Genomic DNA, 16,412 nt, shown 5'->3' with positions numbered 1-16,412 from the left:
GTTCCTTGCCATCCCTCTCATAAGTCAACGGCTCAGTATCCATTCAGTTGCTCCATGTAGTTGATCTGGGTTAGAATCCAGACACTGGCATTTTATTAAAGTTCCACAGAAGATTCTAACATGCAGTTAGGATGAGACAATGCTCTAGATTCTGCCAAATGATCAGTACTAATGACACTCATGCCCCATTTGCTGCTGAGTTAAGCAAACCTACACTTTAAAATCTTCATGTCTGTATACATAATCACTTCACTACTGACATCACCAGTATCCTCTGTGTCAATCAACTGCCACCATTTTGCCATCTTATCCTCTAGCCTAGGAGGTAACTTACAACTTTTCTGGAGATTCAGTCACCAGGTATTTTGTGATTTGTAACCTGAACCTCCCTACTTCCCCAAATAAAAAATTGGAAACGTATATACTCTCACCCTTATTCACTTTCATCCTCTCTTTTGAGCTCTTAAAATTGTTATGTGACATAAGGATTTAAATTAAGATTTTCCAGAAAGTACTTAAATAATTTAGTAAGATCCTTGAGACTGCCCAAGATACTTGGAGATTGGTTAACCCAGAACTGGAAACTTTGGCTTTATTCTTTCATAACATTTAGTATCATGACTTGAGTAGGAGAATAATAGGAGAATAAATGAAAAAACAGACTTATGGGGCGCCTGGGTGGCTCAGTGGGTTAAGCCACTGCCTTCGGCTCAGGTCATGATCTCAGGGTCCTGGGATCGAGTCCCGCATCGGGCTCTCTACTCAGCAAGGAGCCTGCTTCCTCCTCTCTCTCTCTCTGCCTGCCTCTCTGCCTACTTGTGATCTCTCTCTGTCAAATATATAAATAAAATCTTAAAATAAAATAAAATAAAAATTTTAAAAAAAGAAAAAACAGACTTAAAAGTATTATTTTTTTGAGTAACTAATGAAAACATGCAGGTTTGTATTTTTTAATGGCGAAATTTAAGAACTTTGGAAATGTTACTGCTTCAGAAAAAATTTCATTTGAATGCTATAACATTTATGACTCAAAATCAATACGAAAAGTATACAGAGTTAAAGTCTGACAAACTAGTGACTTCAACAAAACTAGTGATCTACTTTTATACTTAAGCTTATGATTATAAGGTAATTGATCAAAGTTAACCCTTAATGAAGACAAGTGAATGATCTCAGCATACTCGGTGGTAGAAAAAGGCAGTGTAAAGAGCATGCAAGGCAAGACACATTTAAAACTTGCAGATTAAAAATTCTAGCTTATACCAACAGAAGACTGATAAAAATAAATTGTACAACTTCACCTATATAAACGAATAAATACTACAGCAATAGTTTAGGTGAGTCAAGACCAAAAAGAGACAACAGAAACTTATTTTTATGGAATTTCAGAGCAAAATTTGTTTAATTCAAATGAAGATAATGACTTGAAATTTACTTTTTTAAAAATTAACAATTCAGTAGCTTCTAACTTATAAAACCTACTATAAATGCTACAGTTCAATTAGTTTTTTAATTAAATATTTAAAACAAGATGACTTAATATTTAAGACTTATAATTCATATACCATTGATCAAGATGATGCTGAAATTTCTCTACCTCAATAGCAACAAGAAGCAGCCTTTTTTTTTTTTAAAGATTTTATTTATTTGACAGAGAGAGATCACAAGTAGGCAGAGAGGCAAGCAGAGAGAGAGAGAGAGGAGGAAGCAGGCTCCCTGCCGAGCAGAGAGCCCGATGCAGGACTCGATCCCAGAACCCTGAGATCATGACCTGAGCTGAAGGCAGAGGCTTAACCCACTGAGCCACCCAGGCACCCCACAAGAAGCCTTCTTACATGAGCTTCTCAACAAGAAAGTACAAAGAAGGAACTCTCTCCAGGTGTCTCACCTGCTGTAAAATTGCTCCGAGGGAGTTCTTGTCTTTTTGATTAACACCATCTTTCTGCAGTCGAGCCAGCAGCTCAGGTTTCTTGTAGGCCTTCAGTGCCAGTAAGTGAATCACTCTGTCCCTGTATGGCCGCTGAGAAACACTGCTGCTGCCATGTGTCTTTCGAATCGTATTTGCAGGGTTCATGGGGGTTGACCGTTTCCTCTCGGGTACTGCATCTGAAACAGCTTGAGGTGCTTTCCGAATCTGCACTCTTTTCCCTAAAGTCCAGTGGAAATGACACTGTTACACATTTGCAGTTAAGAACATTAATGAGCATCTCAGTTTCCTCAACTCTGATTTAGGTACTTCTTCATTTCTGGAGGGAATTAAGGCCTTTTTATTTCAGTTTTTACTTTAATGAGAACTACAAACAGAAAGCATTTTGAATAAATGTCCTAAAATTATGGATTTGAAATTGTTTTGATAGAACTATTTACTGGAATAAATATGCATATGGAATTATTCTGGTCACTTAGCTACATATGGTACATTAGTGACACACTGTAGCAACAGACTGGAAATTTTAAGGTCATAGGTAGTTCATGTTAAGTGGAAATTTAATAATTTCTGTGTTTACCTGTGCTGTTTACAGAACTTATCTACATATTATATGTCATTTCTTTGGCAGACAGAATATAGCAAATGTGAAACATGAGAAATACCTGTTGGCTCTCACTGAGACCATACTTTTGGCTGAGCTGGGGAATTATCTTAATCTCACAGATTCAGGAACCACGAAAAGGGGGTCCAGGCTAATTTGGGATCAACATTCAGAAGGACATCCACTAGACATTTTCCTTTTCAATAGGCCGTACCAAATTTTATAAGTCAAAAACCAAAACCAAAACTAACCAAACTAAAAACAATCTAAGAGGGCCAGACAAGCAGGCACTTCCACTGCAAGGCTGAGGGTACACAGGTGAATTAGAGCAACAGAAAAATGGTAAAAAGGAGGCCTTCACATCATTCCTGCCAGGCAAGTGCCATGTGGTAATTAACCTACTTTCTGCTTAAACTTAACATTGATAAGTGGCAAGTGGCTACTTCTAGAAAGTATCTCTGGGCTGAAGTGACCTGGATACTGCATGCCCAGAGCCATCAGGACATAGCTGATCACTGACAAAACCAGAAAAAAAATTTGGAATGACACTGTAGAAGACCCTCATTTTATAATTTCTGAGGTGAAATCTTTTAGCACCTTTAGTACACTCTAAACCTCCAACTCTGTGCCCTCTGGTCAATGGGTGGGGAGAACTGGTGATGACATGCAGTGTGGGGCAAGTACATTAGGAACAAGACTAGCAACTAGAAACAGTGGGTAATTCAGAGCAGTATCTTAAGTGCTATGGTCTGGTCTGGTCTGGTGTGAAAACAGCTTAACCGGGCAGGAACTTTAATAATAATTCTGTCCATGCTGGGGTCCTGAGGCCTAGCCAGAGGGGCTGTCTACACAATCCTGCCTAGGAATAAAGGAGAAAGGACAGATATCTCACTGACTCTTGTATTTCTCTACTGTCTGGATGCAACGAGTTATTAATATCAGATCAAAATATTGCACAACAAAGGAACTCAACATTAAAGGAACACTGCCCAGTAACAGGAAAAGCTATTAAAGGTGTGATTAAAGTTTTAGAGATAGATCTGGTTTCTGTATTTTTATTAATGTAGAGATAGCTTACCCTAGTGCCAGATGGGCAGGGAACTAATATTTACCATGAACCAATTAAGTGGTGGTGGTGGAGACACTGTGCTAAGATCTTTACACACACTAAGTCTGTAACCTGATGAAACAGGCATGGTCACTCACGGCAGTCTCACATGGCATAGGTGAGAAAACTGAGGCTTTCTTTCTTTCTTTTCTTTTTTTTTTTTTTAATATTTTATTTATTTATTTGACAGAGTGAGATCACAAGTAGGCAGAGAGGAAGGCAGAGAGAGAGGGGGAAGCAGGCTCCCTGCTGAGCAGAGAGCCCGATGTGGGGCTCAATCCCAGGACCCTGGGATCATGACCTGAGCAGAAGGCAGAGGCTTTAACCCACTGAGCCACCCAGGCGCCCCAAAACTGAGGCTTTCAAGGAGATAAACTCAAATGGTCTAAAGTGCTCACTCAGCACTTAGAAAGTTCTGTTATTAGTACGTGACTTTTCTTACATGTATTTCTTTGTAGGAAAGGTTTTATGAACAAATGCCTCATGTCTGCCATTGCTTCCTGTTAGGTTAAGCTCCATTATGCATAGGCTGTAGCCACTTTGTTGACTAGCGGACTTTGAATCAGCATTTGATGACTAGCAAAGTGTCAAAGTGAATGGCAGTGAGAGAACAAGTAAACAGCAGAGGAGCCAGAATCAATGTGGTGTGTATGTCCCCACATTGCGAGGATGCCAGCGTCTGAAGAAACACCGAAATTTCTAATGTGGCAACTGCACACCCTCCAATCTACCACTTCTCAGTTGTAACAGTATCAACAAACAGTACTTTCCTTGAAATTTTAATAGGGACTTGTGGCGGGGGGGGGGAGTCAGGGTCACAGAAGTTTAGGAAACGCTATGAATTCCACTCTCCCCCTTGAAACCTGTTTAGCTTACACTTACTTCCCCAAACAAAGCTCGAGCCCTCCCACCCACTCTTCTCTAGGGAGGGGAGTAGACAGTGAGTTTCTTAGCTAAGCTCACATGTACCATGATTGATCGTTTAGAATGAATTCAAGCCAGCAAGGAAGGCAAATAAAATAAAAACAAAAAGCCACAGTACTACCAGTGTGTTCCAGGCTGCCCCACCTCCTCTGTATGTCTGACCCACCTCTGATCCTCAAGTCTCTGGAGAGCCCCAAGGTCTCCTGAGTTTACCACCACTCCTCCCTGAAGCAAGCGCAGGGCAGACAAATAAGGGAGGCTCATTTTGCCCCTGAAAGGGGTATGATCTTTGACAAGAAATTAGAATCTGGTCAGGGATATGACAGTAGTGGAGTCTCACCTGGGGCCTAAAGGTAGGCTGTTACTAATACATGAATTTCCTACCCCCAGTACATTCCTTTACTGTTATCTCATTTTTCCTTTACTCATTTTTCCCCCCCTTTTTAAAATGTAAGCTCTATCCAACTTGGGACTTGAACTCAGGACCCTGAGATCAAGAGTTGCATGCTCAACTTACTGAGCCACCCAGATGCCCCACTCTCATTTTTCCTTTAAACAGCCAGTTGTGGGAGTAACCCACTTCTTTTAAGTGCTGACAGAGCAATCCAGACACACTGGGTCCCTGAGTTTTATGTAAAGATCACTTGCTTGCTGCCTCCCCATCAGTCTGTGCCTATTCAGTCAGGAAGAAGTCCTCTGGTTTAACATAAAAGACAGGCTACAGATGAAGAAAACATCAGTGCCCTAAGCAGTTATGGAACTGAGATGCTAAAGAAAAAAAAAATAGAAAAAAAAGTAAAGCAAGAATATAGGAGGTTCAAAGTTGGCAGAAGAAAGGTTTTATTTTTATTTTTTCACATTCGCCTCAGAACAGCCCTTTTAATAAAGCCTGTGGGAGAACCTAATTCTCTTCCCAGACTCAACTGCTAATCAATTCCCTGGGCTCCTTATATAAACAGCAGCAGTGGGTCTGACGGAGTTGTGTAATCTGGGACTATATCTGAACTGCTGTTTCATAACAAGGAGTCCACTTCTAGCGTCTCCATTTAATATGAGATTGTAGAAGTATTTATCCCTCTGTCTAGTGGTTCTGATTAAACTCTCTGAAAGGAAGGTGTTAAATCAGTACATCAGAAAGAGAGCAGAAGCTGTAGATGTCTTCTGCAGTGGTTTTCCTGTTCTGTGGAACCTGACTAGAAGCCCTGGCAACACCAACCCAATGCTTTAAAAAACACTGGCAGGATCTTGATGATGGGGTGACTGTCATGATTAAATACGTAATCCACTGCAGTGGAAACCATCTCCACCATTTGGCACTTATACTCTTTTGTTTCAAAAGGTTTATTATCCAAATATGTGTGTGTGTGTGTGTGTGTGTGTGTGTGTGTGTGTATATATATATATACACATAATGGTCACAAAATTTAGAATGACAAAGGACCTTTGACCCAGTTCAAATACACCTTATCTAATAATTGAGAACATTAAGGTCCACAGATGTTAAATGATTTGTCTAAGGTCATTTAAACATGTATCAACTCATTATAAATAAGGAGGATGGGGCAGTAGTTGGGAAAATTGGAGAAAGAATTCTAGAAATTATACTGATTGGGTTATTTTATACATTTAAATAAATATTAGCATGTATTAAAAATTTACAATTCAATAAAATTCCAGAATTTAGGTAAAAATCAGTGAGCAGATATACTGATAAAATGGAGCAGTGGTTCCATCAAGTGATTCTTGAGGGTTTTTTTTCTTTTCTTTTTTTTTAAAAACAAAGTGAAATGATTGTAACACAACAGTGCTCACCACTGATATAAATTTCATGACTAGAAGCATAAATATTCTGAAGAAATAATAATGTTTCCTAGGTTAAAGGCTCTTCTGCTCTTCTCCAGGCAAAATAAGTTGTTTTTTGTTTTGTTTTGTTTTCAGTCTATAAGAGGGGCTCAAAAGCTTCTATTCCTGGGTGACTAGGCCAGGTGACCCAAAGGAGTCACAAGAGGGCTTGTGCCCTAATTCAGCTGCCAGAGGTCTGGCCTGACATTATGCCAGCACAACCCCTCAGTGAGACCAGCATTATTCCCATTTGTCCTCCATCCAGGCTGACACTCTTGAGAGAAGCCTTGTTCTGCAGGTACTTCTAAGCTGGCGAAGGTGAGCTTCGGGCATTATTTCATATGATATATTCAATTATGAACTGAAGAGGTATCTCCTATTGTCTTATGAAAATAACACAACTTGTTAAGGGGCCAAATCCATATCATTTGCTATCTGTTGTTACCAACAAGGTGATATGTAAGATGGAGAGGTAATCATAACCTCCCTTACAGGGTGGTTTTGAGATCTAGAGGAGGAACTGCATGTAAAGTGCTAACCAGTGTCTTGTGCACAGCAAGCACTCTAGAATACTAATATTCTGGTAATATTAGTACCGAAGGGTAAATAAGTACATTTGAAAGAAATGAGTGAGTCAGATAGTTCTGAAGTACTAAAAGAGCAGGAAGATACAAACAGAGCCACCTAAAAGGAAAGAAATATGGTAAAGGTCTAGCAATGGATAAGATTAAAATCAAAAGGTCAAAACATACCATAACAAAGCACTGTAAAAAAATCAAACACTTAAGGTTTGAATTCTGAGCTGAAGAAATGGAGGCAGTCCAGAGGAGAGAATAAAAATAATTAAAAGGTTGGGATACAGCCATCTTAAGAAAAGTTAAAAGGAGCTGGGGTTATACGACCAAAAGTATAAAGGCTGAAGAGGTTATCGACAAGACTGAAGACCAGAGAACGCTGTACTGTGCTGGCGAGTGGCCAGAGCACAGAGGACCCAGCAGAGTGGGATGTGCAGCCTGGCAGGGTCACTGCAGAGCTCTGTGGGGGCAAATGTACGTGTGCGCAGAGGGAGGCCAGCCTGTCTGAGAACAGCATGGATATACTCTGGCTCAAATTTAAACTTTAGATAACCTCAGATTTTACGTGGTCACTCCTAAAAAATGTAAATAAGTTATCTGTAGTGCCTATAAGAAAATTCGAAAGTTTGAAAATTCCTGCACTTTAGGAATAGTATGAGTTATGTGATTCTGGGGGGTGTCAAGTCTGCCATGTAACATGCTGTGCAGATAAACTGCACCTGACCCTATCAAAACAAACACACACACAAACCGAGGGGACACCCACAGATCATTCAATGGAAACGTACAGTGATCACTGCTGATCTGCAAACTTTGGAATAAATCAAGGTAAAGTTTTTCAGCCAAGAGGCAAAAAAAAAAAAAAAATCATTTTTTTTTTTTAAGATTTTATTTATTTATTTGACAGAGATCACAAGTAGGCAGAGAGGCAGGCAGAGAGAGAGAGGAGGAAGCAGGCTCCCTGCCGAGCAGAGAGCCAGAAGTGGGGCTTAAACCAGGACCCTGGGATCATGACCTGAGCCAAAGGCTGAAGCTTTAACCCACTGAGCCATCCAGGCACCCTATTTTGGTGGTTTAGTTTTCTAGTCCTTTGTCAAACACACCAGCTTGCCTCACTGTTTATAAAACGGTGATACTGTACAGCATAAAAGAATACTTTCAAAGCAACAGGGACAGCAAAGTTATGGCAGATCTTGTGTGTTTTAAAAACAATTTGAGATTTAGCCTACTACAGAGAAAGTTAAGTTACTCATGAGAATAAAGAGAAAGGAGGTTGGAAGTTGTTACCTCACTCAGCAGGAAAGGGAAGGTGAAAAATCTCACTGCTGGTAACTTACTGGGTTGGGACTGCGCCCCATGGGTACAGATACCTGGGGGAGCCATGAATTGTTGTTAAACCAAACTAAATGTATCTAAGCTAAGCACCAAGTCCCAGGAGCACTGGCTTTGTTCCAAATAAATACTTATTAAAGACACCAGTGGAGATTCTCAAAGCTGAATGTACTATAGCTGGGTCAGCAATGGGAAAATACAGAAGTAAAATTATACCAAACCATGGAAAGAGGTTGATGAAAGAATCTGGTTATTCATGAGACTGTTTTTGTGTGCATTTACATTTCTAAATTTCTATCTTTTCATCATTTACTTATGATGACTTATGTTATTAAATTGACCAAAGCCTCAAAGAGCTCATCTTCACTCTTGATAATTCTTCCTATTACTGTTAATAGTCACTGCCAATCAACTCTTAAAAAATTTATTAGGGCTACTGCTCATAAAGGAGAGACTTGTCTTGCTGATCCGGTCTTACTTCTTCAGTCTGATAGATATTTGAGTGAGCTGATGATAAAGATGATGGGGGTGGGCAGCCTCTTAATTAATGGATAGATGAGGATGAGAATCTATGAATGATATCACAACTGAGGTACCAAAAAGGCATCACACTTATGCTTTGCTATAAGCATATTTTATATTTTGCAATAAAAATTCCATGTGCAAAGATCCTCTGAAATTCTACTAATAGATTTTACTGTAAAAATAATCCTACAAAAATGCCAAAGAAAACCTATACTGTCCATCATTGTAATGATATCCAGTGTCCAAGAATACACAACAGTACCACTACTGCAACCTCACATAGTAAAGTAACATGAACCAGACCCCAGTATTGTAAAATAATAACAAACAGCCGACAAAGGATTCGGGATTTATAAAAGAAGTAAAACTTTTCGACCATTATTATTATTCAAAATGTTCTGTAAACTAATTCGGTGTTAACATTAGGCTAATATTACCAGTATTTACCTATAGTGGTCTTGAATTAGTCCAATCAATCTGAGAAGGAAAACGATATCTATACAAACCTACATATGGTCCACCAGGTTTGATAACTTTTGTGCTTCGGTTGCGGGATTCCTCCTCTGCCTGGGTCATTCTTTCTCGTGTCATCTGATACGAGTCGTTTGTTGCACACACTGTAATTTTATCTTGTATAAATCCCAGACAATTGAGCTGGGAGGCTCCAGAGCTGTCAAGTAAGATGGTGGCTTTGTTAGAGATGTCCCTCATTTTGCAGAACAAAGGCAAATGAGAAATGTATAATTTTAAAATCAGTAGCCCAAATAATGGCCTTGCAATCTGGAAATAACTAATATTAATAATCTGAAGTGCTGAAATTCTAAATATTTAAATTCTTTTCCTTCATTTCAAATCACGTTTTATTCATATTTTGAATAGAATGGGTAAAATGAACTCTCAGAGACCAAATCTGTAAAATTCTGAAAATAATTAGTATTTGTATTGAAGACCAGAGGAGTCTCAATGAGCACTGTAGTTTTACTTTCATTTTATAAAAAATTTTCTACCACTGATATGAAAAATGTTTAAAGCTTTCTTTTGGAGTAACCATAATATGCATACTTTAGAAATGACTAGAAGAAACAGACCCACTATGATGTTTTAATTTTTAATAAGATAATTAATTTTAAGGCCAAAATATTGCTGAACATTAGGATTTATTATTAGCCCAAATATTCTAAACATTTGTAGTCTTTTATTTGCTATTTTGTTAAATCTCTACATAAGATGACCTATTTGTGTGGCAAATATCGAAGAAAATACTGGACAAGAAATTTTTGTAAATCTTTTTTGAAAAACTTTTATTTAAAAAAAAATCATGAAAATTAACTTTGGCCTAGAAGATGGCTCCATTTCAAAGTATTATGCTAACATTAGGAGATCTTGGTAGCAGTTACACTGGTATTTTATTCATATATTTATTTTAAAGATTTTATTTATTTATTTGAGAGTGAGAGACTGAGCAAGAGAGAGAGCATGAACAGGGGCAGAGGAAGAGGGAGAAGCTGACTCCCTGCTGAGCAGGGAGCCTGACACAGGGTTCAATTCCAGGACCCTGGGGTCACAGGTAGACACTTAAGGAACTAAGACGCTTAACAAACTAAGGTACCCAGATGCCCTTATGTCAGTATTTTAAAAAGAAATTACTATGGCCTTCAAACAGACTGGAATACAGAAGTAACGAAAATGTCACTATACCTTTGCTACTCTATTTCCAAACTAGCTTTGTTATGAGGCTAAGAATAGGGTTGACAAAATTTCTGTAAATTCCTAATAACTGTACAAATGCTATTTAAGAAAATAAACCAGTTTACTTATCTCATAAATATTTATTAGGCAGGGACTGCACACCAGGCAATATGTGAGGGTCAGACTGAGACAAGGGCAAAGACAGATGTGGCCCCTCATTCAAGAAGCTGTCTAATGGGTGACAAGCACTCTGGAATTTATGACACAGTGTGACAAATGGCAGGGAGGCAGGGAATCCCTAGGAAGGTACTTCACCTGGATTGTGGGCAAGAAGCTGAAGGTGATCTACAGGGAATGTCTCCAGAGTGTGTGTGTATGTGTGTGGAAGCAGGGGAGGATAGAAGTTTCTGGGAGGAGAACCAACCTGTGTGGGGCCCAGGGGAAGCAAAAGTTTTCAGTTTGGCCAAAGAAAGCTGGAAAGGACAGTTACAGATGAGACTGAAGAGGACGTGAAAAGTACATCATACAGGGCTCTGGAGGATTTTAGACTCTGTCCCAAGATAAAGAGAGACTGAAAACTGGGGAGAGAAAATACTTAATTTGTATTGTGAAAAGGTCAATCTGATGAAGAAGGGACTGGGAGGTAGGGGGCACAAAAGTGAAAGCAGGAGACCACTCAGGAGGCTACTGAAGGATTACTGGCAAGGAGCGAGAGCTTGAACTACTGTGGGGCAGTGTGAATGCAGAATAGTAAACAGATTCCAGACACAGTGAGGAGGTAGAATTGACAGGGTTTGAGAAGTGATTAGCCACAGGTGGAGACAGACAAGTTAAAGATAATACCAAGGCTACTAGGTGTACCTGTATGAATGCTGCAAGACCAGTGCAGGGAAGGATGGAGGAAGGGTTACCCCATAAGGGGAAGTGGGATGGAGGAGGAGGAAAAGTGGTAAGAAGAGACTACAGTTTGAAGTTTTGGTGGGAGGAAATTTGAATTTCAGCATCTCCCCCACAAATTACTCATTAAGTAATTTAAATAGTGAGAATAAGCTAAACTTTGCCAATCACAATGAAGTTATAGCTTATACCATTCAAAGTCAAGAAAACATCTTTCCACTAAACAAAATAGAGCTAAAACCCTGTTTTAGCTATTTTGTTTGTTTAGCAAGAACAGACTCCCTGGAATTGTCTACTCATCCCTTTTCAACTGAGTTACCATAAAAGAACCTTAAGAGTACCTTAAATACTCTGACATATAAGCATTTGGCGTTTGACATGTAAGCATTCCTAGAGCCTTTCTCTAGCCTAGCTCAGTTTCCTACAGTAGACTGTGTATTACTCTATGGGGCCATCTGCCCTGAACCATGCATTTCTAAGAGGCCTGTGAATGGACAGATTTACGGAATTTTTGAAAGGTAATTTTAACCTTGGGATTTCCTCCATTTTAGATATGATAAAAGTGACCTTCAGGGAGAATCTGAACTACAGTAGACACAAGAACCACAGGAAAAATAAAAATTCAATTGAATAGAAAAGGTGGAATGAAATTATTTAAAAACAACAACAACAAACTTGCTTGCCAGGGAGAACTGAGAGCTTCAGGGCTTTTGTTTTCGTAGTGGCAATTTCAATTTATACCCATGCAAGACCATTTTATAAAGCACCTTAAATCATACATTTATAGTTGGATCACACTTTTATAAAACACACTTGGCTTGTACTAATGTATTTGCCCCAATTTTCTCACAATAACTGTTTCATTTTTCTTGCTGCATCATGTAGCATTTTGTAAGTGACTTTAAATCCTTTTCCAAACAAGCAAGGTAGGAATAAACACAAAGGGTGTTTATGATCTAAGGGAGAAACCCATTACCTATGGTGCTATCACTGGTTTTGAAGACGGGACTGTTTCTCAATAAAATTCCTAATGGGACATAGTTCAATTTGAGGTCTAACTGCTTTCACTATAATAAAGTAATTCTCTAAAGGCAAGCATTCTAAGTGAAAGCACCACAATTTGAAATTGGTGTGCTCTATGGTATGTAAAGAACACTGGTCTGGGAGTTAGGGGGGCCCAGTTTTTATTCAGCCTTGTCACCAACTCACCAGCTGGATAACTATGAATACGTCATCTGTGCAACGAAGGGGCTGAACTACACAATCACCAGAGACCCTCATACTTGATGCTTTTGTAATCTTTTGCTGTGCTGTCCCACACCACTTTCTACAATTGTGAAAATGTTTTCTATCTGTCCTGTCCATTATGATAGCCGCTAGTCACGTGGCTACTGAGCCTAAATATGTGGTAAATGTGAATGAAGAAATTTTAAATTCTATTTCACTTTTATCAACTGAAATGTTAACAGCCACATATGGCCAGTAGCTATCACAGGGGATAGTACAGAAAAGTCTATATGATCTACAGTACACAATTTATACCAAGAAACATAAGTTTAGGCGTGTGTAACTTTTAAAAAGCAAAATTAACATTAACTCAGGAAAATGGCATATTAAGATAGAACAGAAAGTTATTTAGTCACCCTAAATGTGAGTAGAAATTCAGAACTCTTTCAGTGAAGTGTCTTATTTTGTATCTCTGCCTCCCATGCTCCCTTGCAGCACAGCTTTCCTTTCCTTTCTCCCACATACAGCAAGCGCTTACACAGTTTCAAGTACTGCACAGATGAGATATAGGGATGCATCATGGCCTGGGACACTTTGGGCCCATTTCAATGTTCTCAGGATGTTGGGGGTTCTAAGGCCTTGTCTTTATCCAGGGGCAGAACAAACTCCCCCTACTCAAGGGACCCATTCTTTAATCAGAAACAACCACAGCAAAGACAAGTCAAACAAGTAGCTCATTGTTTACAGAGGACCTAAGTAGATAAGTGTTCCATGGTACCCTGGGATGTGGGTGTATAGTCTTGTCTTCCTCCCTCCTTTTTTTTGTTGTATTTTTTTTTTCCCCTTTAAAATTAGAAGTTACTGCTCTACTGGGGTTAATTTCTAGTTTCCATTATGCATAAAAATTTCTGAAAATCTATCTTAAAACAAGGCTTGCACAGGGAAGAAAGAAAGGGATATACAAGATACATGTATTTTTTTTACTCCTTTACTCTGGAGTGTGAATGTTGAGTATATAATAAGGCACTCTTATTTAAATACAGTGAATAAAAACTTTAAAAAAATTCTTAAACTTCTCTTTAATTAAAAACAAAACAAAACATTTTTTATAGATTAAAAAAATCTGTATCTTAAAAGTTCTTGAGGGCAACAACCTTAAAATTTTTATGATTATATCCCACAGTGACAAATATAACTGTTAGCACATAGTAGGTACTCAATATTTCTTTAAAAAAGAACTCTATAATTCAATTCATAAACATTTATGGAATAACTACTATACATTTTATTGTTTAAGTGAAAAAAAAAAAAAACTCAAAGAAAAATTATTCTCCCTTCAGCATTATCTTGAAACATACTTACCTGGAGAATGTTTGCTGGATGCAGTCAAAGCTGCCCTGAGGGTTGTCTTTACCCACATTTGACAAATAGAAGTTAAAGGTATGCGCTTCATTGGGGGGATCATTTTTAGGAATTTTGACAAGCTAAAGGTAGGGAAAAAGAGAAACATCTCAAATTATATATTTGACAAACAATGATCTGATGACTGACTTAACTGTTTTCAAGTGACACTCATTTTATAGGCAACCCCTCTTGAGCATTTAAATTACTAAATCATTGAAGGAATCAAGCATGTATGTCTAAAAATCAAATCACTCATTTCCATTTTCTACCCTTAATAATCACTTCTGATCAATAGTTTAAAGAGGAAACCTCTTCATTTCAAACTAGCAAATGATTCTAGTTACACAAAAGACTTATTAGTGAATTTTCTAAAAAGTAAAAAGCTTTTCCACTTTAGAGCTACACAAGGTTCTGTCTCTGGCTGGCATGCCCCCCTCCCCACCCCCACCACTGAATAGTTTCTAGATATTTAAATGATGTCTGGGATAGAGACTATATCCTAAACTTCATCCTCTTACTATATATACATTTCATTTTCATTTTTGCTTCTCTGAGTACAGTTTTGGAGATGACTAGCAACATAAGGTGAATGCCATAGTTACATTCACAGCAAAATGCGGAGGGGTATTTCTTCATGCCTTAAGATTCTCCTACCCTCATATTTACAGAATAGGGTCAACAACCTGGAGAGAAGATTCGGTGGACTCTAAGGCTGAGCCCATTACAACACTGTGGAAAAGGCAAATGTTTTTGTTTTTAAGATTTTATTTATTTATTTGACAGAGAGAGATCACAAGTAGGCAGAGAGTCAGGCAGAGAGAGAGAGGAGGAAGCAGGCTCCCTGCTGAGCAGAGAGCCCGATGCGGGGCTCCATCCCAGGACACTGAATCATGACCTGAGCCAAAGGCAGTGGCCCAATCCATTGAGCCACCCAGGCTCCCCAAGGCAAATGTTTTTTATGCTCTTACTCAAGGTCTAGTTTTTCTATATCAAAAGTGAAAGGATGGGGTTGCTCTAGATCACAGAGCCCCTGTATTAGGCACATTTTCCTGGTACATAGTAGGGTCTCACTAAACATTTGTGAACAAATGAACTGAAAACTTCTCACTGTCTTTCAATGGTTCCACCCTTTGCAGCTCCTAAGACCTTTCTCCCCTTGGGCTTGCAGGGGCTACCATGGGTTTAGGTGATAATTATGAAAAGGATTCACTGGCGAGAATAAAAAATACGACTTCCTGCTTTCCAGCCCCCAAATACACAGTCTTAGCAATTCAGGAGATGAGTAGGAATTGGGGGTGGGGGGGGAAGGATGTTTCCCAGTTCTCATTCTTTCCCCACCAAATCTGCCCTTTCCATTATGGTAAGGTGAAGATTCAGAACTAACTGGTTGCCAGACAGACAGACATATATTCATGAATGTGCTAGTAAGCATAAACATGTGTCACTTCTGCTTGGTCAGGAAGGACACCCTGCAAGCAACTCAGACTTGCTCACTAAAACACATCAAGCTTCTGACCTAAGGAAGAAAATTTTGATTGAAACTACCAAGCTACCAATTCTACAACTCCCTGCCACCCCACAAAAACCGAAACAAAAAAGAAAGGCAAGAGGGAGATAATTTGAAAAGTCTAGTGCACAGCAGACATGTAATAAATGTTGAAGGAATGAATGAGGTACGAGTAAGTCAAAGAAAAACATCTTACTTATATGGGGTAGGAATAAATCAAAGAAAAACAACTTTTCAGAGGAGATTCAGAAAACGCATGTAAAGTTTGAAAGGTCAAATTTTACCAAAGATGTTGAGTATTACATTACTATACTCCAAGAGCCTCCGTTGTCTGTGAATTTAAACTATCTCTGACTCCTCCTTTTAAATTAGTTTCAAATTGCTAGGGTGATAAGTTTCTACACTTATTATCTACTTTATAAATTATACCTTTTTTGTTCCCTAAAGTTACTTTGATTTCTCAAATTTCGCCCTAGTTCTAAAGTGCTGGAACTTTGTGAGCAAGTCTTAATTTAATCTGGGAGGACTCATCAGGCTGTATTACTGGGTGTGCAAAATGAATGCCTAGTTGGCACACATACATTGGTGAAACAGAATGCTGTGTTTTACTTCTTAATTCTGTGTAGGTACGGGAGAGCAGGAGCCAAAGGAATGCTGTGTGAGATACAAGTGAACAAAAAGTCCGTCCTCAGGCTCTGAGTGTCACAGCACTCACAGACATTTGTCTGCTTTTATAAAGAGTAGCAGGGTTCTGCTGCTAGAGAAGGAATGTGTTCTGTAGTTAAAGCCTCCTTGAAGACTCAGGAGAGAAGGTGGACAGGTAAAGACAGTGTGAACACTTGAATGGAATC

At 38.8% G+C, this 16,412-nt stretch overlaps 1 protein-coding gene across 2 annotated transcripts in view; it reads right to left on the bottom strand.

Annotated features, from left to right (window-relative positions):
* ELL2 (elongation factor for RNA polymerase II 2) overlaps positions 1 to 16,412 on the bottom strand; it is a 73,197-nt gene that overhangs the window by 17,309 nt on the left and 39,476 nt on the right. The window contains exons 3-5 of one of the 2 annotated variants that reach the window (XM_004769927.3): positions 14,013 to 14,134; positions 9,344 to 9,507; positions 1,889 to 2,148 (exon numbers count right to left, since the gene is read on the bottom strand). In XM_004769927.3, the coding sequence (XP_004769984.1) occupies positions 1,889 to 2,148; positions 9,344 to 9,507; positions 14,013 to 14,134 (546 nt within the window). Of the gene's footprint in view, positions 1 to 1,888; positions 2,149 to 9,343; positions 9,508 to 14,012; positions 14,135 to 16,412 lie in introns of those variants that run through there. The other variant, XM_045074506.1, reaches the window with a different exon arrangement.

Source organism: Mustela putorius, unplaced genomic scaffold (genome assembly GCF_011764305.1).
Source record: "Mustela putorius furo isolate JIRA1106 unplaced genomic scaffold, ASM1176430v1.1 tig00537350_pilon_pilon_pilon, whole genome shotgun sequence".
Lineage (NCBI taxonomy): Eukaryota > Metazoa > Chordata > Mammalia > Carnivora > Mustelidae > Mustela > Mustela putorius.
Note: the sequence above shows the minus strand (reverse complement) of the source record. Positions and strands in the feature narration are given on the sequence as shown.